The 24,190-nt window shown below is 41.9% G+C and overlaps 1 protein-coding gene across 2 annotated transcripts in view; it reads right to left on the reverse strand.

Moving 5' to 3' along the window:
* The window catches only part of SCN4A (sodium voltage-gated channel alpha subunit 4), a 137,847-nt gene that overhangs the window by 59,643 nt on the left and 54,014 nt on the right, over positions 1-24,190 (reverse strand). For both annotated transcript variants that reach the window (XM_077252706.1, XM_077252705.1), the window contains 4 exons: positions 22,244-22,385; positions 21,797-22,009; positions 3,020-3,172; positions 1,417-1,531 (listed from right to left, as the gene is read on the reverse strand). In XM_077252706.1, coding sequence (XP_077108821.1) covers positions 1,417-1,531; positions 3,020-3,172; positions 21,797-22,009; positions 22,244-22,385 — 623 coding nt within the window. The remainder of the gene's footprint in view (positions 1-1,416; positions 1,532-3,019; positions 3,173-21,796; positions 22,010-22,243; positions 22,386-24,190) is intronic.

Raw genomic sequence — 24,190 nt, forward strand, 5'->3', positions numbered from 1 at the left:
TACGTACCCCAACCTTTACTGTTCAGGTTCGCCCATCATTAATATGTATATATACAGTAGCAGAGGTGTATCTAGCGTTTCTGGCACCCGGGGCAAGAATTCATTTTGGCGCCCCCCCCCCCCAGGACATATGCCCCCCATCAGCCCCATCATTGTCCTCTCCTCCTCCACCATCCCCATCATTGCTCTTTCCCCGTCAGCCCCATCATTGCCCTCTCCTCCCCCCACACACACCATTCACTTCTCTGCACATTCCCCTGCAGCGCGATACACACACACACACACACACACACCCAATACTGAGCGACACACACATACACACACACACACACACACACTCACATACACATACACATATTCACACACACATTCACACACACACATACACACACTCTCACACACATACACATTCACACACACACATTCACACACACACATACACACACATTCACACACACTCACACACACATTCACACACACTCACACACACACACACATTCACACACACCTCTCACCTCTCCTCGCGCTCTGCCGCAGCAGCTCCATCGCCTTCCTCTGACACAGCCGGCCGCTGAATGATGACGTCATCCAGCGGCGCGTCTGTGTGAGAAGAAGCAAGAGGAAGCAGGAAGACAGATCGCTGGGCAGCGGAGCTGCAGGGATTTCTCCCCGCCTGCCGCAGCCACTCTGCAGGGGCTCCCCTGCCCCTCTGCACACATTGGGAGCCGGCGCTCTGCAGCTTCTCTGTGCCGGCTGTCAGCTTGACAGTCGGCACAGAGAACAGCTGACTCCCAGACCGGGGGCGGCAGAATGCAGCCGCCGGGGGAGACACTGCGGACCGCCGAATTAGGCGCCCCGACTGCGCCCCCCTGCCGGCTGCGCCCAGGGCACATGCCCCGGCTGCCCCCCCCTAGATACGCCACTGTACAGTAGGTCTAAGTCAGAGGAGCATCATTTCACAGCCAGCATCAGTGCTTTCAAGACAGGCAATTTTTGTTGCAGGACTGAAGAAAACGCCCCTAATAAAGTGATTTGCAAAGTTTTATAACTTTCCATACAGAATAAAATTACAGAAAAAGAAATGTTTAGATACTTTTTAAGATTGCTGGAGTAAAAGTATCAAATTAATTAAGATGTTCACACTTATTTACAAATTTGGCACATGATGAGCTGTCTTGAAGCCAGAAAATTAAATTCATGCCTGCTATGATAAGGCCTGAATTTGCCCCATTTTAAGCTTTAGAATTAATACATTTGTCTAGCTGTTATAGATCACACCTACTCCAGTCAAACACAAACAATTTTCTTGGCAGTTTTCTGTTTTGACATGGACGCAAAGTATTTAAAAATGTAGTGTATGCCTAAGTTTCTAGGTGTGCAACATTGGTTTGTTAAATACCTTCCCATTTCACAGACCTTCTATCATGGCTTCAGAAACAACACTAACAGAACTGCCTGTCCTCTTTTGCAAAGTTGGTTCCTCCAAATACATCTTGGAGTTCTTCTCAAGATCAGTCTTTACTGAGCTTACCTGGGAAGGAGGAGAAGACATGTTCTTAGATGGTCACTCAAGCTTGGCATGCAGGTACTGTATACAGATACCCAAAACACAATCATCCACGTGCAGTAGCATCTTTCCCTTATCTTTTGGTATACTCGCTCTGAGCTATGGTCATTGGCTCTATAGTTACAGACTTACTGGGATCCTGGGTGGAGTATGACCATGGACAACATGTATGGGGAAGTAAGTGTCCCCCTACCCACATTGGTTTACCTCCAGGCGCTGTGGTTTCCAAAAACATACTAATAGACGTCATATACTCCCTATGTTAACGGCCCTTGTATGAATGTGTGTCAGATAAGAAATTAAATTTGGGACAGTGATAAAGGGAAAGTCATAAGGACTGTAGTAAGGAAATCCAGCAGCCTCATTGTACAGCCTAAAACACAGAGGCATACTTTTTGTCGATGTTCTCACACAATCGAAAACACTTATGCCCCAAATCATCAAGATTTTCACTCTGGTCATGATGAAGGTGTGAGTTGGAGTTGGTTGCTCATGATTCATTAATAGGCACACGCCTCTTAATGAATCAGGAGTGTCTGACAAGTGGCGTGCGCCTCCCTGCACCAAGCCAGAAATCTTACTCCAGTCATGCATTGGAGTAAGATTTCTGGCATAAGTGGCCCCCACTTAAAATGGGTGATGCTTGGAGAAACTGGTGTGAAAATTTTTCAACTTTGTGACTTTTCAAATTCTGGCAAAATTGCTTTGATTAATTGGGGCCTTTTTTATTCTGTTGCATTTTTTCTGCAGGTGTCAAAATACGCAATAGCAATATGCTTGGATTATTGCATTTTAACTGCAATTTTTTAAAGTGTTTCCCCTTTTTTATGCTTTTAATTCAGATTTGGAATCAGTGCTTTTTATGCATTTTTTGGTCTATGTGCACACGGCATATTTTAGATGCCAGAGCAGCTGTCAAGTTTTCCCAGGCGATGCCGTTTCAAGAATACATGGGCGGTTGTTTTCCTGAGGCGACTTTGCCGGTGGCTCTGCTGTCATTTTTGAGTCTCTTACTCTCTACTGTTGAGTATAGAGAGCGGGTGGCTTCTGAGCGGAAGTCACCCAAAGAAATAAACATATCACTTTTTTAACCGCTTTAGGGTTTCCGAACCCTGAAGTGACATAAGACAGAACATGTGCACAACAATGTCATTTTGACCTTGCTGTGCGTCATGTTCATTTTATGGGGAGCTTTTGCAACATTTTTCAGGTAGAAACTGCATTTTTCACATGCATTTTTTATGCTCTCCACAGAAGTTTACAATGGAACACAATGCATGAAAACCATGTAGCTACATAGTGTCTTTAAATGCAAAGTAGGCATGAGTTTTTAAGAAAGTAGCTGTACTCATGCTGGCAAACAAATAAAACATGTATTTTGTTTCCAACTAGAAAGTATGAACAAGACACTTGAAATTAAAAAAAATACCAAGAAAACATAATGGGACTCACATCATCTTCTATTGCATCAACGGTGTCTATCACCACTCGAGGTATCACTCGCCCATTGCAGTCCATCTTCTCTTTGTCTTCTTCAGCTAAATCTGCTTCTGTTGATTTCTTTATGTCTTCATTGACCAGTCCCACAGAGGCCATGCTGGCTTTCTAGAATGGAAAATGTAAAAGTGGCACTATATATGAATATATGAAAGGTACTAAACTGTAAATATGTATGATAAACTGTGCTGCAATAAGTGTAAGCGTGTCTCAATCAACCAATCATTGGTATAATAAAAGACAAGGGAAAACTTGGGGACGGGACAGTTAAAGGAGTGGTCCTAAATACAAATTAATTTTCACCCTAAATCCCTCTCTATTTAATAATAATCGAAACTATTTCTAATATTCTTGAATTAAAAATTCCCTGTCCTTCCCTGTCTACACTACCTAACTGCTATTCTATTTTTTTCCTACTTCCTATTTGATGATGCATCATTTGAGAATCCCAGTGCATGCTAGGATACTCAAACAAAGCGTCAGCACGGGGCAGAGACTGCAGTCACTGCTGTGGCCCCTACACCTTCCCTGAAATTAAACGTCATCAGTGACACTCATTTCAGGGGCTGGGCTAGAGCCTTCATGATGTGCACTGTGCAGTGTGCACAATGACAGCGCGCTGTCTGTTGCAGGCTCAGATCAGCAATAACGAGCCATCAAGAGAGAGATGTCAGAATACCCAACGTGCTAACATCACTTGCGTGGGCGGACACTAGAGCTGATTAAAATACTAGAAGATTTATTGAAAATATATTTTTAAAAAAGTTTTTTTGTTGTCAAGACATAATCATTATAAATATATTTGCAGACACAATTGAGAAGGAGAAGGCAACACACTAGTACCACGTACAGGGAAAGAGTATAACAGGAATAATCAACATAGCCACTTTATATTAAATGAACTACACAATATAATAACCAATCTCTAGATCTCGCTCTATAGGATTTTAGTGGTAACTCACAGAGCTATGTATATAGTTTAACGGTTCAAAATGTCATATCAAATTCATGTAAATTAGCCAAATAATGGCAAAGTGCAAAGTGCCAACAGTACATAGGATATAGTCCCCACCTAAATAGAGCCACAATGGCTATAACAATAATTGAGAAAATTACTGGGAGACTACAAAGGCAAAGTGCATAGTGCTAACAATACATAGGATATAGTCCCCAAAAGAAAATTACTGGGGTACCCTATAATTGAAAAAAAGAGGTAAGACAAAGTGGGGTAAAAATGAAATTATATTACATAAATGAACCGACCTGCTCCTGATCGTGGGAAGAGAACCCCAACGCGCGTTTCGCACACTTGCTTCCGAGGACTATATCCTATGTACTGTTAGCACTATGCACTTTGCCTTTGTAGTCTCCCAGTAATTTTCTCAATTATTGTTATAGCCATTGTGGCTCTATTTAGGTGGGGACTATATCCTATGTACTGTTGGCACTTTGCCATTATTTGGCTAATTTATATGAATTTGATATGACATTTTGAACCGTTAGTCTATATACATAGCTCTGTGAGTTACCACTAAAATCCTATAGCGAGAGATCTAGAGATTGGTTATTATATTGTGGAGTTCATTTAATATAAAGTGGCTATGTTGATTATTCCTGTTATACTCTTTCCCTGTACGTGGTACTAGTGTGTTGCCTTCTCCTTCTTAATTGTGTCTGCAAATAAATTTATAATGATTATGTCTTGACAACAAAAAACTTTTTAAAAAATATATTTTCAATAAATCTTCTAGTATTTTAATCAGCTCTAGTGTCCATTTTCTTAGGCTTTCTAGTTTACATTATTGCATTAAATAAATAGGGATTTAGGCTGAAAATTAATTTGGATTTCAGACCAACCCTTTAAGAAGAAAAAATAAATGTACTGTAAGTTAAATTAATAAAATCAGTCAGTTGTTATTAAGTTTTCTTTTTATTTAATATTTGTTTCTTATATCATATCAGTGGAGGTCAAATTCCTGATCAGCTGAGGATGCTACATTGCACCAAAAGCGACAACTCCATACATTATGTAGTGGCTTGTTTGTAAGAGATCCACTACACAATGTACAGAGATCGGCCATTTCAGATCTTACAATACGCTTTGTCACCTTGAATCAGTTCAAGGTGTCAGGAGTCGGACCCCAAACATTGTGATATTAATGACTTATTCTAGTCATGGTAAACCCTTTTAGGCTGGGGTTACATGGCAAATTTGGCAGTGACACAGGTTCCCAAAGATTGCTCTATGCAGCATAATGCAAGTGAAGAGGGCCACACTGCAACCGAAAATCACGGAAAATCTAACTGGTTCCGACTTTTGGTGACTTGCTTGTTACAGCTGTATCTTATTGTGGACCATAACATGGTCATGCTCATTTGCATAATGCTGAATAATCTGTGGCCGTGGATCTTGTCTCAAGGCCAAAGTCACCGTGCCTCCTGTTGTAGATGCATTCACGCAGAATTGTATTATTCACCTTAATGTGACTAAAAGCAGGGGATTTTGAGCTGTCTGTTAAAAAAGAACAAGAGTCTAACCCAATGTTCCCCAACTCCGGTCCTCAAGAGCCACCAACAGGTCATGTTTTCAGGATTTCCTTAGTATTGCACAGGAGATGGAATTATTGCCTGTGCAGGCGATGCAATTATCACCTGTGCAATACTAAGGAAATCCTGAAAACATGACCTGTTGGTGGCTCTTGAGGACCGGAGTTGGGGAACACTGGTCTAACCCATTAAAGAATTTTGTGAGAATATAGAAGAGATCAAATAAAATTATAGAGATCCTTTTTACTGTAGATTAACCCCTTAAACATTCTAAATTATACAAGAAAACAATACAAGAAAACTATATAACAATTATATTTTATAGCATCAACTGCTTAATTAACACTGTGGTGTTCAGAGAAAACATTTGAAGCCAGCCAGGGACTATACAGTCATGGCCTAAAGTGTTGGCGCCCTTGATATTGTTCCAGAAAATGAAGTATTTCCAGAAAATTATTGCAATAACATATGTTTATTTCCTCTAAGTGTATAGGAACAACACAAAAAAAAAGAAAAAAAATGTAAATTGGACATAATTTCACACTAAACGTGACACTGATACATCCTGTGCCTGCGGGACAGATTGCATTTCTTTGGAACTTGATTGAGGCTTATCCACCATTAAGATTATCCTAAGTTGTAATCTTTCATCAATTTTTCTCTGTCGTCCACTTCCAGGGAGATTAGCTACAGTGCCATGGGTTGTAAACTTCTTGGTTATGTTGCGCACTGTTGACAAAGGAATATCAAGATCTCTGGAGATAAACCTGTAATCTTGAGATTGTTGATATTATTCAACAAATTTGGTTCTCAAGTCCTCAGCCAGCTCTCTTCTCCTCTTTCTGTTCTGCATGCTTACTCTGGCACACACAGACATACAATGCAAATATTGAATTAACTTTTCCCATTTTTATCTGGTTTCAGGTGTGGTTTTCTTATCGCCCACACCTGTTACTTGCCACAGGGGAGTTTGAATGTGCATCACATGCTTGAAACATGGTTGTTTACCCACATTTTTGGAAAGGTGCCAATAATTTGTCCAGCCCATTTTGGGTGTTTTGTGTGCATTATATCCAATTTGCTTTTTTTTTCTATTTTTTTGTGTTGTTGCAATAGACATACAAAGGAAATAGACATGTATATAACAAAGCATGTGTAACTACAATAATTTTCTGGGAAAAATACATAATTTTTTGGAACAATTGCATGGGTGCCGACACTTTCGGCCATGACTGTATGTCTCAATTGATTAAACCGAGACTGGTCCCTGGCAGCTTCTTCACGTTCTTATTTCTTTGATTTCCAGGTCTCTGTATGTGTACACATATACGGTAGAACGGTAGAGACAGATGTGTCAGTTTAGGGGAGTGGGTCGTGAAGAATCCAACAGGATTTGGCCTCGAACGAGTCAACTGAGACACATATTCTCCGGCAGGCTTTTCAAAGTATGTTTTCTCTGAAACGCGTTTCAGACTAAAACATACACTGCTGCAATAGTGCAGTCAGACTCTGATTCCCGCTGCCCATAGTTCAGGCAGCATGAATTAGATGACAGATTCCCTTTAAAGTTTGATGAAGATAGTTTATCAGGAAGCATACGAGGAAGGTGTGTCTTTCATCATACACCATTTACATTACATTTGTATATTATACTAGGTTATTCTCATACATGAGACATTATATACGTAAACACTTTGACATGGGACCATCTTCACTCTCCAGAGGTCCAAAACAGCAACGTACTTCAAATTTCTAAAATTTAATCCCAACTTTAGTCCTACTGAATGTCCAATTTACACATTGGTTGGAAACTAGAGAATAATGGTCTTGGGTGATTTTCTTATATTGGCGGTCAATCAAAGCTGTTGAAGAATAGTTTTGAGTGCTTAGTTCTATATTTAGAGTGAATTATCCAGGTGAACAGTGATACTAGGATCTTGCTAGGCAATACTGCTAGAGGACGCCTTGGAGGCTAGGGATCATGAACAAGCATTTAAGATGAAGAATCCTGCCAGTGGAGCTAGCAATCAGAGGCACTGAAGAATACGATCTCCAGGATGCCAAGTGGATTCTTGAAGTCTTGTGGTTTCTGCGTATCATACTCCTTATGATTCTTGTTCACTGCTGCGTTGGCTGTTTTACCAAGTTGTGCAAGCGTAAATATGAGAAGGATCAGCTCATCAGATTACAGTTATATGAAAGGTCACAGGAGCACTGTACATTACTACTGCTAGCAGTAATAACACTTGTGTCCTGCACAGGCTGCTGTCACCACAGAACATTACACTGATAAAACACTCCACTTTCTAGTGCAGCTGCAGGGGGGACTGGTGCATACACTAACAGTCTATCGGGTGCTTTCTCTGTCATAATTCCCTCTCAAGTTCATAGTGGTTGTCGCCATAGGAATACTAAACTACTTTCAAAAGGTGTATGTATCATAGAGGCAGTCCACATGACTGCTTTGGGATTAAAACCTGAGGGGCGGTTGGTGCCCACAGCAAGATTGAGTTCATTTGTATTTTTATGGGTGGCGAGTGGTGGCATAGAGATGTGGTCTCCACAGGTGAAGCAATGTAACAAAAATTAGGATTTAGATGTTATGAAAATGGGATTTGGCGCAAGGACCTCGCCTCAGATGGTGGTGCCGTCATGCAGTTCTTGATAGAGGTCTCATCTTTAACTTTGCTAGGCCCTCACCATCCTTTCTATATTGTAAAAGGAACTAAAATCTAAACCATAAATCTACTGTAGAAACCAACTTGACAGATATTAGAAGGACCACAGCTTCTTATTAGTGGTTTCAATATGGTCTCTATCTCTTTTTCCACAACATGACATTATTTACACTGGCATGTAAAAGTTTGGGCACCCCTGGTCAAAATTACTGTTATTGTGAACAGTTAAGCAAGTTGAAGATGAGATGATCTCTAAAAGGTCTAAAGATGACACATTTCCTTTGAATTTAAGGCAATTTTATTTTATATATATTTTTATCTTTTACATTTTAAAAATTACAAAAAGGAAAATGGGCCAACGCAAAAATTTCGGCACCCTTGGAGATTTGTGCTCTCGTGTAACTTTGATCAAGGTTTCGGGCCTTAATTAGCCCATTAGAATTATGGCTTGCTCACTATCATTGTTAGGAAAGGCCAGGTGATGCATATTTCCCAGCTTTATAAAAACAAAGCCTCCTCTAACCTTGTGCCAATAAACAGCAGCCATGGGTTCTTTAACCCCTTCACCCCCAAGGGTGGTTTGCACGTTAATGACCGGGCCAATTTTTACAATTCTGACCACTGTCCCTTTATGAGGCTATAACTCTGGAACGCTTTGACGGATCTTGGCGATTCTGACATTGTTTTCTCGTGACATATTGTACTTCATGTTAGTGGTAAAATTTATTCGATATAACTTGCGTTTATTTGTGAAAAAAATGGAAATTTGGCGAAAATTTTGAAAATTTTGCAATTTTCCAACTTTGAATTTTTATGCCCTTAAATCACAGACATATGTCACGCAAAATACTTAATAAGTAACATTTCCCACATGTCTACTTTACATCAGTACAATTTTGGAACCAAAATTTTTTTTTGTGACGGAGTTATAAGGGTTAAAAGTTGACCAGCAATTTCTCATTTTTACAACACCATTTTTTTTTAGGGACCACATCTCATTTGAAGTCATTTTGAGGGGTCTATATGATAGAAAATACCCAAGTGTGACACCATTCTAAAAACTGCACCCCTCAAGGTGCTCAAAACCACATTCAAGAAGTTTATTAACCCTTCAGGTGTTTCACAGGAATTTTTGGAATGTTTAAATAAAAATGAACATTTAACTTTTTTTCACACAAAATTTATTTCAGCTCCAATTTGTTTTATTTTACCAAGGGTAACAGGAGAAAATGGACCCCCAAAGTTGTTGTACAATTTGTCCTGAGTACGCTGATACCCCATATGTGGGGGTAAACCACTGTTTGGGCGTATGGCAGAGCTCGGAAGGAAAGGAGCGCCATTTGACTTTTCAATGCAAAATTGACTGGAATTGAGATGGGACGCCATGTTGCGTTTGGAGAGCCCCTGATGTGCCTAAACACTGAAACCCCCTACAAGTGACACCATTTTGGAAAGTAGACCCCCTAAGGAACTTATCTTGATGTGTGGTGAGCACTTTGACCCACCAAGTGCTTCACAGAAGTTTATAATGCAGAGCCGTAAAAATAAAAAATCATATTGTTTCACAAAAATGATCTTTTCGCCCCCAATTTTTTATTTTCCCAAGGGTAAGAGAAGAAATTGGACCCCAAAAAATGTTGTGCAATTTGTCCTGAGTACGATGATACCCCATATGTGGGTGTAAACCATTGTTTGGGCGCATGGCAGAGCTTGGAAGGGAAGGAGCGCCATTTGACTTTTCAATGCAAAATTGACTGGAATTGAGATGGGACGCCATGTTGCGTTTGGAGAGCCCCTGATGTGCCTAAACATTGAAACTCCCTACAAGTGACACCATTTTGGAAAGTAGACCCCCTAAGGAACTTATCTAGATGTGTGGTGAGCACTTTGACCCACCAAGTGCTTCACAGAAGTTTATAATGCAGAGCCGTAAAAATAAAAAATCATATTTTTTCACAAAAATGATCTTTTCGCCCCCAATTTTTTATTTTCCCAAGGGTAAGAGAAGAAATTGGACCCCAAAAAGTGTTGTGCAATTTGTCCTGAGTACGATGATACCCCATATGTGGGTGTAAACCATTGTTTGGGCGCATGGCAGAGCTTGGAAGGGAAGGAGCGCCATTTGACTTTTCAATGCAAAATTGACTGGAATTGAGATGGGACGCCATGTTGCGTTTGGAGAGCCCCTGATGTGCCTAAACATTGAAACTCCCTACAAGTGACACCATTTTGGAAAGTAGACCCCCTAAGGAACTTATCTAGATGTGTGGTGAGCACTTTGACCCACCAAGTGCTTCACAGAAGTTTATAATGCAGAGCCGTAAAAATAAAAAATCATATTTTTTCACAAAAATGATCTTTTCGCCCCCAATTTTTTATTTTCCCAAGGGTAAGAGAAGAAATTGGACCCCAAAAAATGTTGGCCAATTTGTCCTGAGTACGCTGATACCCCATATGTGGGTGTAAACCATTGTTTGGGCGCATGGCAGAGCTTGGAAGGGAAGGAGCGCCATTTGACTTTTCAATGCAAAATTGACTGGAATTGAGATGGGACGCCATGTTGCGTTTGGAGAGCCCCTGATGTGCCTAAACATTGAAACTCCCTACAAGTGACACCATTTTGGAAAGTAGACCCCCTAAGGATCTTATCTAGATGTGTTTTGAGAGCTTTGAACCCCCAAGTGTTTCACTACAGATTATAACGCAGAGCCGTGAAAATAATTTTTATTTTTTTTCTCAAAAATGATTTTTTTAGCACCCAGCTTTGTATTTTTACAAGGGTAACAGAATAAATTGGACCCCAAAATTTGTTTTCCAATTTGTCCTGAGTACGCTGATACCCCATATGTGGGGGGGAACCACTGTTTGGGCGCATGACAGAGCTCGGAAGGGAAGGAGCGCCATTTGGAATGCAGACTTAAATGGATTGGTCAGCAGCCGTCACGTTGCATTTGCAGAGCCCCTGATGTACCCAAACAGTACAAACCCCCCACAAGTGACCCCATATTGGAAACTAGACCTCCCAAGGAACTTATCTAGATGTGTTTTGAGAACTTTGAACCCCCAAGTGTTTCACTAAAGTTTATAGCGCAAAGCCGTGAAAATAAAAATTCTTTTTTTTTTTCACAAAAATGATTTTTTAGCCCCCAGTTTTGTATTTTTACAAGGGTAACAGGATAAATTAGACCCCAAAAGTTGTTGTCCAATTTGTCCTGAGTAAGCTGATACCCCATATGTGGGGGGGAACCACTGTTTGGGTGCATGACAGAGCTCGGAAGGGAAGGAGCGCCATTTGGAATGCAGCCTTAAATGGATTGGTCTGCAGGCGTCACGTTGCATTTGCAGAGCCCCTGATGTACCCAAACAGTACAAACCCCCCACAAGTGACCCCATATTGGAAACTAGACCTCCCAAGGAACTTATCTAGATGTGTTGTGAGAACTTTGAACCCCCAAGTGTTTCACTACAGTTTATAACGCAGAGCCGTGAAAATAAAACATCTTTTTTTTCCCACAAAAATGATTTTTAGCCCCCCAAATTTTTATTTTCCTAAGGATAACAAGAGAACTTGGACCCCAGAAGTTGTTGTTCAATTTGTCCCGAGTACGCTGATAACACATATGTTGGGGTAAACCCCTTTTTGGGCGCACGGGAGAGCTCGGAAGGGAAGGAGCACTGTTTTACTTTTTCAACGCAGAATTGGCTGGAATTGAGATTGGACGCCATGTCGCGCTTGGAGAGCCCCTGATGTGCCTGGACAGTGGAAACTCCCCAATTCTACCTGAAACCCTAACCCAAACACACCCCTAACCCTAATCCCAACGGTAACCCTAACCACACCCCTAGCCCTGACACACCCATAATTCTAATCCCAACCCTAATCCAAACGTAAATGTAATCCAAACCCTAACCCTAACTTTACCTCCAACCCTAGCCCTAACCCTACCCCTCACCCTAACCCTAAACGTGACTGAAATACGTGTCACTAAAATACGTGTCACTAAAATACGTGGCACTGAAATACGTGGCACTGAAATACGTGGCACTGAAATACGTGGCACTGAAATACGTGGCACTGAAATACGTGGCACTGAAATACGTGATACGTGGCACTTAAATACGTGGCACTGAAACACGTGGCACTGAAATACGTGATACGTGGCACTGAAATACGTGGCACTGAAATACGTGGCACTGAAACACGTGGCACTGAAATACGTGGCCCTAAAATACGTGGCACTGAAATACGTGGCACTGAAATATGTGGCACTGAAATACGTGGCACTGAAATACGTGGCACTGAAACACGTGGCACTGAAATACGTGATACGTGGCACTGAAATATGTGGCACTGAAATACGTGGCACTTAAATACGTGGCACTGAAATATGTGATACGTGGCACTGAAATACGTGGCACTGAAATACGTGGCACTGAAACACGTGGCACTGAAACACGTGGCACTGAAATACGTGGCACTGAAATACGTGGCACTGAAATACGTGGCACTGAAATACGTGGCACTGAAATACGTGGCACTGAAATACGTGGTACTAAAATATGTGGCACTGAAATACGTGATACGTGGCACTGAAATACGTGGCACTGAAACACGTGGCACTGAAATACGTGGCACAGAAATACGTGGCACTGAAATACGTGGCACTGAAATACGTGGCACTGAAATACGTGGCACTGAAATACGTGGCACTATGACTGTCAGAAAATGTTCATTAAACGGTTAGGGGTGAGGTTAGGGGTAGAGTTAGGGTTAGGGTTTGGATCCCTTTATCACCTTGATGGTGGTGGGTGGCTTTTCAGTGTGTTTTCTGTTTTTTTTCGATAAAAATGCATGCGTTTTTAACGCAAACAAACGCATGTGCTTAAAAACGCAAGAAAATACTGCAGGTTGTATTTCTGAAAATGAACGCATGCAGAAAAAAACCGCATGCGTTTGAAAACGCGACCAAACGCGTACAAAAAAACCGCATGCGTTTTCAATGTCAAATATAGGGAAAAAACGCATGCGGTTTTTTGTGCAAAAAACGCTGCAGACAAAAACGCAAGTGTGAAACCAGCGACGCTTTTTATAGCAAAAAAGTTTTTGCGTCTCCACATTTTGAGACCTATAATTTTTCCACATTTTGCTCCACAGAGTCATGTGAGGTCTTGTTTTTTGCGGGACGAGTTGACGTTTTTATTGGTAACATTTTCGGACACGTGACCATTTTTGATCGCTTTTTATTCCGATTTTTGTGAGGCAGAATGACCAAAAACCTGCTATTCATGAATTTCTTTTGGGAGAGGCGTTTATACCGTTCCGCGTTTGGTAAAATTGATAAAGCAGTTTTATTCGTCGGGTCAGTACGATTACAGCGATATCTCATTTATATCATTTTTTTATGTTTTGGCGCTTTTATACGATAAAAACTAAAATATAGAAAAAATAATTATTTTGGTATCGCTTTATTCTCAGGACTATAACTTTTTTATTTTTTTGCTGATGATGCTGTATGGCGGCTTTTTTTTTGCGGGACAAGATGACGTTTTCAGCGGTACCATGGATATTTATATCAGTCTTTTTGATCGTGTGTTATTCCACTTTTTGTTCGGCGGTATGGTAATAAAGCGTTGTTTTTTGCCTCGTTTTTTTTTTTTTTTTCTTACGGTGTTTACTGAAGGGGTTAACTAGTGGGGCAGTTTTATAGGTTGGGTCGTTACGGACGCGGCGATACTAAATATGTGTACTTTTATTGTTTTGTTTTTTTTATTTAGATAAAGAAATGTATTTATGGGAATAATATATATTTTTTATTATTATTTATTTAGGAATTTTTTTTTTATTTTTTTTTACACATGTGGAAAAATTTTTTTTTTACTTTTTTACTTTGTCCCAGGGGGGGACATCACAGATCATTGATCTGGCAGTGTGCACAGCACTCTGCCAGATCGACGATCTGCTGTGCAGGGCTGCAGGCTTTCCAAGTGTCTGCTCTGAGCAGACACTCGGTAAGCCACCTCCCTCCCTGCAGGACCCGGATGCCGCGGCCATCTTGGATCCGGGACCTGCGGCGAGGAGGGAGGTAGGAGACCCTCAGAGCAACGCGATCACATCGCGTTGCTCCGGGGGTCTCAGGGAAGCCCGCAGGGAGCCCCCTCCCTGCGCGATGCTTCCCTATACCGCCGGTACACTGCGATCATGTTTGATCGCGGTGTGCCGGGGGTTAATGTGCCGGGGGCGGTCCGTGACCGCTCCTGGCACATAGTGCCGGATGTCAGCTGCGATATGCAGCTGACACCCGGCCGCGATCGGCCGCGCTCCCCCCGTGAGCGCCGCTGATCGATGATGACGTACTATCCCGTCGGCGGTCATACGGGCCCACCCCACCTCGACGGGATAGTACGTCAAATGTCGGGAAGGGGTTAAAAGCTGACTAACACTCTGAAATGAAAATGGTGGATGCCCACAAAGCAATTGAATGAGAAGATGGCACCGGGTTTTCAAATTGCCCTTTCCTCAGTTCGAAATGTAATTAGGAAATGGCAGTTAAGTGGAACAGTGTAGGTCAAGATAAGGTCTGGGAGACCAAGCAAAATTTCAGTGAGAGCTGCTTGTAAGATTGCTACAGAAGCAAATCAGAACCCCTGCTTGACTGCATAAGACCATCAGAAAGATGTAGCAGACTCTGGAGTTGTGGTACATTGTTCCACTGATCAGAAACACCTGCACACATATGGCCTTCATGGAAGAGTCATCAGAAGAAAACCTCTCTTGCGTCCTCACCATAAAATTTAACATCAGAAATATGCAAAAGAACATCTAAATAAGTCTGATGCATTTTGGAAACAAGTCCTGTGGACTGATGAGGTTAAAATAAAACTCTTTGGCCACAATGATATGTGGACAATGATAGGTATTTGTGGAGAAAAAAGGGCACAGAATTTCAGGAAAAGAACATATCGCCAACCATTAAGTATGAGGGTGGATCAATCATGCTTTTGGGGTTGTGCTGCAGCTAATCACACAAGAAACATGGGAAGAATTGATTCATTGCAATTTCAACAAATTCTTGATGCAAACATAACACCACCTGCCAAAAAAATCTGAAGTTGAAAAGAGGATGGCTGTTATGATCCGGTGACCTTGGAGCCGCATGAAACTTTCTCTGGAGTCGGTGGAACCTGTACTGACCGCAATCCTGAACTAACACCGCAACTAGAAGTAGCCGTGGGGTGTGCCTAACACGAACCTAGACACCTGGACACAGCCGGAGGACTAAATACCCCTATAGAGGGAAATAGGAATGCTACCTTGCCTCAGAGCAGACCCCCAAAGGATAGGCAGCCCCCCACGAATAATGACTGTGAGTAGGAGAAGAATAGACACACGCAGGTAGAAACAGGATTTAGCAAAAGAGGCTACTCTAGCTAAATAGGAAAGGATAGGACAGATTACTAGGCGGTCAGTATTAAAACCCTTCCAAAAATATCCACAGCAGATAATACAAAAAGTTCCACAATCTAACTAAAGACATGGAATGTATATCTGCCACTCCAGAGAATCCAGCAAGACTGAGAAAATACTGACACAATCGAAGCTGGACAAGAAAACACAAAGAATAGCACTGAATTGTGAAGCACACTGCATGTGTGCCACAGGAAAAAAAAACCCAGACACTTATCTTTGCTGATTTGGCAGAAAGGCAGGAGGAACCAGGCAGAGGTCCATAACCTCCCAAGAACAATTGACAACTGGCAAGGACAAATGAATCCTGCACGCCTAAATACCTGTTATGAACTGGTGGTTTAGGAGCAACATGGGACGTGCTCTGGAGGAGGTGGTACCTGTACTGACCGCAGTTCCTGAGCTTAACACAACACTAGAAGTAGCCGTGGGATGTTCCTGTCACTCCCTAGACACCTCGTCACAGCCAGAGGACTAACTACCCCTAGAGATAGAAACAGGAAAGCTATCTTGCCTCAGAGAAAATTCCCAAAGGATAGGCAGCCCCCCACAAATATTGACTGTGAGTGGAGAGGGAAATGACATGCGCAGAATGAAACCAGGATGTAGCAAAGGAGGCCAGTCTAGCTAGATAGATAGAACAGGACGGAACACTGTGCGGTCAGTATTAAAAACTAGAAAAATCCACCACAGAGTTTACAAAAATCTCCACACCTGACTAAAGGTGTGGAGGGTAAATCTGCTTCCCAGAGCTTCCAGCTTAACTGAATAAATCCATACTGACAAGCTGGACAAGAAAAAACATAGAAAGTGCAGGACGATTAAGTCCACAACAAGTGAACTGCAAAAGAACAAAGAAAGGACTTATCTTTGCTGAACAGGTCAGAATATCAGGGAAATCCAAGCAGCGATGTGAATCCAAACAGGAACCATTGACAACTGGCACAGGCTGAAGGATAGAACCAGGTTAAGTAGCCGAGCCAGAAAGACAATCAGTGGAAGCAGCTGCTGACTGCTAAATCCAAGGAGCAGAAGTACCACTTAAAACCACCGGAGGGAGCCCAAGAGCAGAATTCACAAAAGTGCCACTTACAACCACTGGAGGGAGCCCAAGAGCGGAATTCACACCAATACCCCAGTCAGAACTGAAATCAGCAGATACACCTGACCAGGGCTGCAACTCAGGGGCAACTGCATTACCACCTACAACCACCGGAGGGAGCCCAAAAGCAGAATTCACAACAGATGGCTTCTACAAATTGATAATGATTCTAAACACACATCAAAATCCACAATAGACTACCTTAAAAGGCACAAGCTGATGGGTTTGCAATGGCCCTCACATTCCCCTGATCTGAACATCATTGAAAATCTGTGGCTAAACCTCAAAGTAGCATTGCATGCAAGACGACCCAGGAATCTCACAGAACTTGAAGACTTCTCTCAAGCAAGAATTTAAAGACTCTTGGCTGGCTACAAAAAAACTTATAAGCTGTGATACTTTCAAAAGGGGGTGTGCTACTAGGTACAACGACAGCAGTAGATAGCGAATGTGTTGACGCAATTCCTTTGCATTTTAGGCAAAAAAAATGTATATATGCTTCTCACAAAATTAGAATATCATCAAAAAGTTAATTTCAGTTTTTCAATACAAAAAGTTAAACATATTATATAGAGTCATTACAAACAGAGTGATCTACAGTATTTCAAGTGTTTATTTCTGTTTATGTTGATGATTATGGCTTACAGTCAATGAAAACCCAAAAGTCATTATCTCAGTAAATTAGAATAATTAACAAAAAATAACTGCAAAGGCTAGTCTGTTTCATTAGGTTCCACAATCATGGGGAAGACTGATAACTTGACAGATGTCCAGAAGTCAGTCATTGTCACACTTCACAAGGAGGGTAAGCCCAAAAGCTGGCTGTTCACAGAGTGGTGTATCCAAGCATATTAATGGAAAGTTGAGTGGAAGGAAAAAGCATGGTGGAAAAAGGTGCACAAGCAACCAGGATAACCGCAGCCTTGAAAGGATTAAGAAAAGACCATTCAAAAATTTGGGGGAGATTCACAAGGAGCGGACTGCTGCTGGAGTCATTGCTTCAAGAGCCGCCACACACAGATGTATCCAGGACATGGGCTACAAGTGTCGCATTCCTTGTGTCAAGCCACTCATGAGTAACAGACAATGCCAGAAGCGTCCTCCCTGGACCAAAGAGAAAAAGAACTGGACTGTTGCTCAGTGGTCCAAGATGTTGTTTTCAGATTAAATCAAATTTTGCATTTCATTTGGAAATCAAGGTCCCAGAGTCTGGAGGAAGAGTGGAGAGGCCACAATCCAAGCTGCTTGAGGTCTAGTGTGAAGTTTTCACAATCTGTGATGGTTTGGGGAGCCATGTCATCTGCTGGTGTAGGTCCACTGTGTTTGATCAAGATCAAGATCAAAGTCAGCGCAGCCGTCTACCAGGAAATTTTAGAGCACTTCATGCTTCCCTCTGCCGACAAACTTTTTGGAGATGGAAATTTCATTCTTCAGCAGGACTTGGCACCTGTCTGCACTGCCAAAAGTACCAATACCTACTTTAAAAACAACCGTATCACTGCGCTTGATTGGCCAGCAAACTCAACTGACCTTAACCCCATAGAGAATCTATGGGGTATTGTCAAGAGGAAGATGAGAGACACCAGACCCAACAATGCAGACGAGCTGAAGGATGCTATCAAAGCAACCTGGGCTTCCATAACACCTCAGCAGTGCCATAAGCTGATCGCCTCCATGCCACGCCGCATTGATGCAGTAATTGATGCAAAAAGAGCCCCAACCAAGTATTGAGTGCATTTACTGAACATACATTTCAGTAGGCCAACATTTTGGATTTTAAAATCATTTTTCAAGCTGCTGTTATCAAGTATTCTAATTTACTAAGATAATGACTTTTGGGGTTTCAATGGCTGTAAGCCATAATCATCACCATTAACAGAAATAAATACTTGCAATAGATCACTGTGTTTGTAATGACTCTATATAATATGAGTTTCACTTTTTGTATTGAAGAACTGACATACAGTAAATTAACTTTTTGATGATATTTTAAATTCACTATCTACTGCTGTCGTTGTTCCCAGGATGGGGTTGACTATATTCAGTTTCTTTTGATGCATTTGCAGAGCAGAAAAATGTTAAACTGTCCCAAAATGTTAAACTACATCGTTGTGTTCACAATTCTGCTGCTTATTATTACTAACTGTCTGTTAGGGTTGGCGGAACGCACTGAATATATATATTTATTAGAAGAAGTTGGTGCGTTCGCAACCCGAGATCCACCGTGCAGGAAAGCACCTGCAGCTAGATATGGCGGTACAATTTAGTAATATAAACAGACTCTGTTACTTCACAGAGTCTGTTAGCAAGGATAACGCTGTGCCCTGTTTGGCTCACAGAGGAACACAGCTACTTAGAAGAGCAGATGGTGGTCATGCAGTCAAATGCAAACATGAAACTCCTCGCCGGAGGTGCCAGCATTCTAGGGGCTTATTTCAGCCGGGTCCCTGAATACACACACACCAAACTCCTTGCCGGAGGTGCCAGCATTCTAGGGGCTTATTTCAGCCCGGTCCCTGAATACACACACAAACATGACCACACTGGCGCTGAGCTCGTACATAAATTGACACTAGCGCATGGCCGTGCGGACATGCGCACCTCTTATAGCTGCAGTAAGTACAGGACCTTCCTAGAAGGACCAATGAGAGACTGCCACAGACGTTGAACACCTTCAGGACCTTCCTAGAGGACCAATAGGATTTGCTGCAGTACCTGAGCATGTGACCCTTGATCTCCAATGAGAGATCTTACCCTGGGCATGCTCAGAAGGGGAAAAGTAGGACTTAGTCCCAAAGACATCTGCTCGCTGCTGACCAGTACTGGCCACAATGGCAGAAGCTGGAAGGACTGCAGTAACCCTTCGCACAGTGTCAGACTGAGCATGACGCTGGGACCGACGCCTCTGCTGAGTAGGCTCCACTGCAGCAGGAGAAGAATGGGAGACCGCAGCGGAGATGGCTCCAGATTCCCCCTGTGCAGAGGCAGGAACTCGACCCCTAACACTGTCAACAAGCAAATTTCTATATTGTTGTGCCGGAGGGGTTATTTTTTATTCAATATATAAGATAACTAAACAAAATGGACTTTGCTATGTAATGACTATTGCTTCTGAAATGGTTACAATCTGGTTTCCGCTCTTTACACTCCACTGAAACTGCGCTCACTAAAGTCTCTAATGATCTAATAACAGCTAAATCCAAAGGTCATTGATCCCTGCTGATTCTCCTGGATCTCTCCGCAGCATTCGACACTGTGGATCATCAGCTCCTCCTCTCTATGCTCCGCTCTATAGGCCTCAAGGACACAGCCCTCTCTTGGTTCTCCTCCTATCTCTCTGACAGATCCTTCACTGTATCTTTTGACGGCTCCTCTTCCTCTCCTCGTCCCCTTACTATCGGGGTTCCGCAGGGCTCAGTCCTAGGCCCCCTCCTCTTCTCTGTATACACTGCCCCTATTGGACAAATAATCAGCAGATTTGGGTTCCAGTACCATCTCTATGCTGACGACACCCAATTATACACTTCTTCCCCTGACATCACCCCTACCCTAATTCAAAATACCAATGATTGTCTGTCTGCTGTCTCTAACACCATGTCCTCCCTCTATCTGAAACTAAATCTCTCCAAAACTGAACTACTTGTGTTTCTCCCTTCTACTAACCTCACTCTACCCAACATCGAAATTACCCTGGAGGGTTCAACCATAACTCCCAAGCAGCATGCCCGCTGTCTTGGGGTCACATTCGACACCGAACCTTCTTTTACTCCCTATATCCGATCACTCACTCGCTCTTGTCACCTGCAACTTAAAAACATCTCCAGATTCCGACTTTTTCTCACCTTTGAAACTGCTAAGACTCTTACTGTCGCTCTTATTCATTCTCGTCTGGACTACTGCAACTCTCTTCAGATCGGTCTCCCTCTTACCAAACTTTCTCCTCTCCAATCCATCATGAGGCAGCCAGGGTCATATTTCTGTCCAGCTGCTTCACCGATGCCTCCATCTTGTGCCAATCATTACACTGGCTACCCATTCGCTACAGGGTCCAGTATAAACTCATCTCTCTCACCCACAAAGCCCTCCACAGTTCTGCACCGCCTTATATCTCCTCTCTCATCTCTGTCTATCGCCCTACACGTGCCCTCCGTTCTACAAATAACCTAAGGCTAACATACCCGTAATCCGAACCTCGCAGCTCCGTCTACAAGACTTCTCTCGTGCTGCGCCAGCTCTCTGGAATGCACTTCCCCAGACGATCAGACTGATACCTAGCCCCGACCTATTCAAGCGCGCTCTAAAAACCCATCTCTTCAAACAAGCCTACCACATCAACTACTCAGTAAACTAACTTTGCCCTGTTCCCTCCTTCCAAATATTATTCTGAATCTGCACCCTACTATTCATCTGTCTCCACACCCTCCATGCACATGATAACTGCACTTGATTCTTGACTATTGCACTTAAACACACGGGCTGATGACCGGATCATGCAGCTTTATATGAAAATCCCTATTTATTATAATTGCCAGATCTGAAATAACAAGCACTTTTCACCTATTGTGTCCCCCCCATTTCCTTGTAGATAGTAAGCTTGCGAGCAGGGACCTCACTCCTAATGTCACTGTTTATATTGTCTTAACTTATATTGAATTTGTCTGTACATGTCCCCACTTAATTGTAAAGTGCTGTGGAACATGTTGGCGCTATATAAATAAAAATTATTATATGATTATTATTATTATTATTATTATTATTATTATTAAATGGTAAATCACCATAGCCAGTTTTTCAGACACTGAACCAATGAGGAATGTCAAGAGATTTGAAGTCTGAAAAGAGTAGGATTGTAATCTAATATTTTTGAACATTTTTGAACTCCAAGATACAGAACTTCTCCTATGTGTTAAGCGGATACAAATACTTGAGTTTATACTGACCCGTTGACCTTGCTCTTCTTGATGTTTCTTTAGCTGTACTAGCATGTCTTGGAATTCTTTCTCCTTTTCTAAGGCTTCCTGAATGGTGGCTTCATTTTGCTCATCATATGCCATGGCCACCACAGCAAGGATAAGGTTGATGAGATAAAAAGAGCCCAGGAAAATCACCAACACAAAGAAAACCATATAGGTTTTACCTGCAGCTCTTAGAGTCTAGGAACAAAAAAAATAAATTACTCTATAGCATCAGATAAGAGAGCATACATAACTCCAGCTGTTGTGCAACTATAACTCTCAGCCTGGCCGGACTGCTCCAATTATGGTCAACCAAAATCTTTATAAAATAGTTAATTAAGGCAAAGTTGGACTATGACAAAAAGGGTATATTTAGGGTAAAATGTAGTCTCGGGGTAAGGTTTGGGGTTAGTAGTGTTAAGAGTGTGATACCAGTTGAAACAGGTTCTCCCAGTAGTCCTGAGTCATCAGCCTGAATAGTGCCAAAAAAGCCCAGTTGAAAGCGTCAAAGTTGGTATACCCATAGTTGGGATTTCTTCCAGTCTTCATACATATAAAGTTTTCTGGGCATTTCCTGTTGGTAGAAGATACACTCAACAAGACCAGAACTCTAAAAAATATATATATTACTCACTAAAACATAGTGGTATACATGCTATACATTCCATGAGTGAAAGAACTCTAGGTTTCCCCAGGCCTGACCCCAGTGATTCACAGAAATGCTTACTAAACCTGGTCCAGTTTCATTAGTAAGTGACATAAACTTATTACTTGAAAGGGAACCTATCATCACATTTTTGATAATTAATCTGACAGCAGTATGATGCCATAGGGGAAGAGATCCTGATTCTAGCAATGTATCACCTACTGGGCTGCTTGCTACAGTTTTGATAAAAACACTGTTTTATCTATTGCAAATCTACCAGTTAGTTCTCTGCGGAGTTCTGTATAACCCCGCCCACACCAGTGATTGGCAGCTTTCTGTGTACACTGTGCATAGGCAGAAAGCTAACAATCAGTGGTGGGAGCAGGGTTATATAGAGCTCATGAATATGGTGGACTACATGGCAGCAGGTTTAGAAGTCCTTTAATGATAATCTCTTGGTGATAGAAAACATATTCTTTAAAAACTACAGCAAGCAGCTCAGTAAATGATAAATCAGTGGAAACAGGGTCTTTGTCTCCATGATTCTGCTCTTAGATTAGGCAGCAAAAACTGATAAGAGATTCCTTTTAGATGTCTAGGCAGATGTCTTTGCTGTGTGCGAAGCACCAAGATCCCAACAAATCTGGAGTACTCCATGAGCCATCATATGGTGTCTTTGGAAAGCGCAGTATTTACCAATCAGTGGCTTGCGGGCCACAGGTGACTTTAGGCCCCCCATGGCTCCTCAGTAGTGATGAGTGCACATGCTCAGATAATGTTTTATGGTGGTATCTTGGGTGTGCTGGTAAATTATGTTCGAGTACCTGCTGCTGCATGATTTGCTGCTGTTAGACAGCCTCAGCACATGTGGTGATTCCATAACAAACAGGCAATCCTCGCATGTGTTGTGTCTGTCTAACATCTGCAAATCATGCAGCAGCAGGGACTCAAACATAAAATATGAGCACGCCCAAGATATTCGGATAACACCCGAGCGTGCTCAGATAAGACGTTATCCAAACATGTTCGCTCATCACTATTCCTTAGCTGTTGGCTGTAAAAACTATTGACTACGGATGGCATGTTAAAGATTATATTTTACCTTAATAGTTTTCAGAAAACATAGTGCATACATTATTAAATAGATCTGCTAGACCTGATGAGGCCAGTGTACTTATTTTGAAAATTCACCAGAAATTGTCTGCATAGCACTTTTTTTTAAGTTTTCTGTCTGATATTAAAATTATTATTTCTTTTAGCTCTCGCTTGATTTATAAAATGTACAGTTTACTCCTCATCTTCCAATAGTCACACCATTACCATATAATATACTGAAAAATGCAATAAAAAATGTGAAATGGCAGGAAAAAAACAATTCCAGCATTTTAGTCTTGTGTTTATGGTGTTCATTGTGGGGTAAAAATAGAGATTTATTTTGATCTCAGTGGTTAAAAAACCCCTCAGAACTTTGTAAACAAAACAACTTGATTATTCTGCTCTATGGACATTGATTTTTAAAGTAAGTACTCCTGCATTATCAGGTCTGCCAGATCTACTATTTAATAATGTAGGCAGTTTGCATTGTTTTTAATAACATAGTAAAAACCATATCACTGGCAGTTAATATTAGGGCTCCTTTTCACTTGCGAGAAATACGTGCGAGTCTCGCATGTTAAAACCAAGCTCTGGCGCCGGCACTTGGGAGCGGAGCGTGCAGCTCCATGTATTGCTAT

The sequence above is a fragment of the Ranitomeya variabilis genome, chromosome 4 (genome assembly GCF_051348905.1).
Source record: "Ranitomeya variabilis isolate aRanVar5 chromosome 4, aRanVar5.hap1, whole genome shotgun sequence".
Taxonomy (NCBI): Eukaryota; Metazoa; Chordata; class Amphibia; order Anura; family Dendrobatidae; genus Ranitomeya; species Ranitomeya variabilis.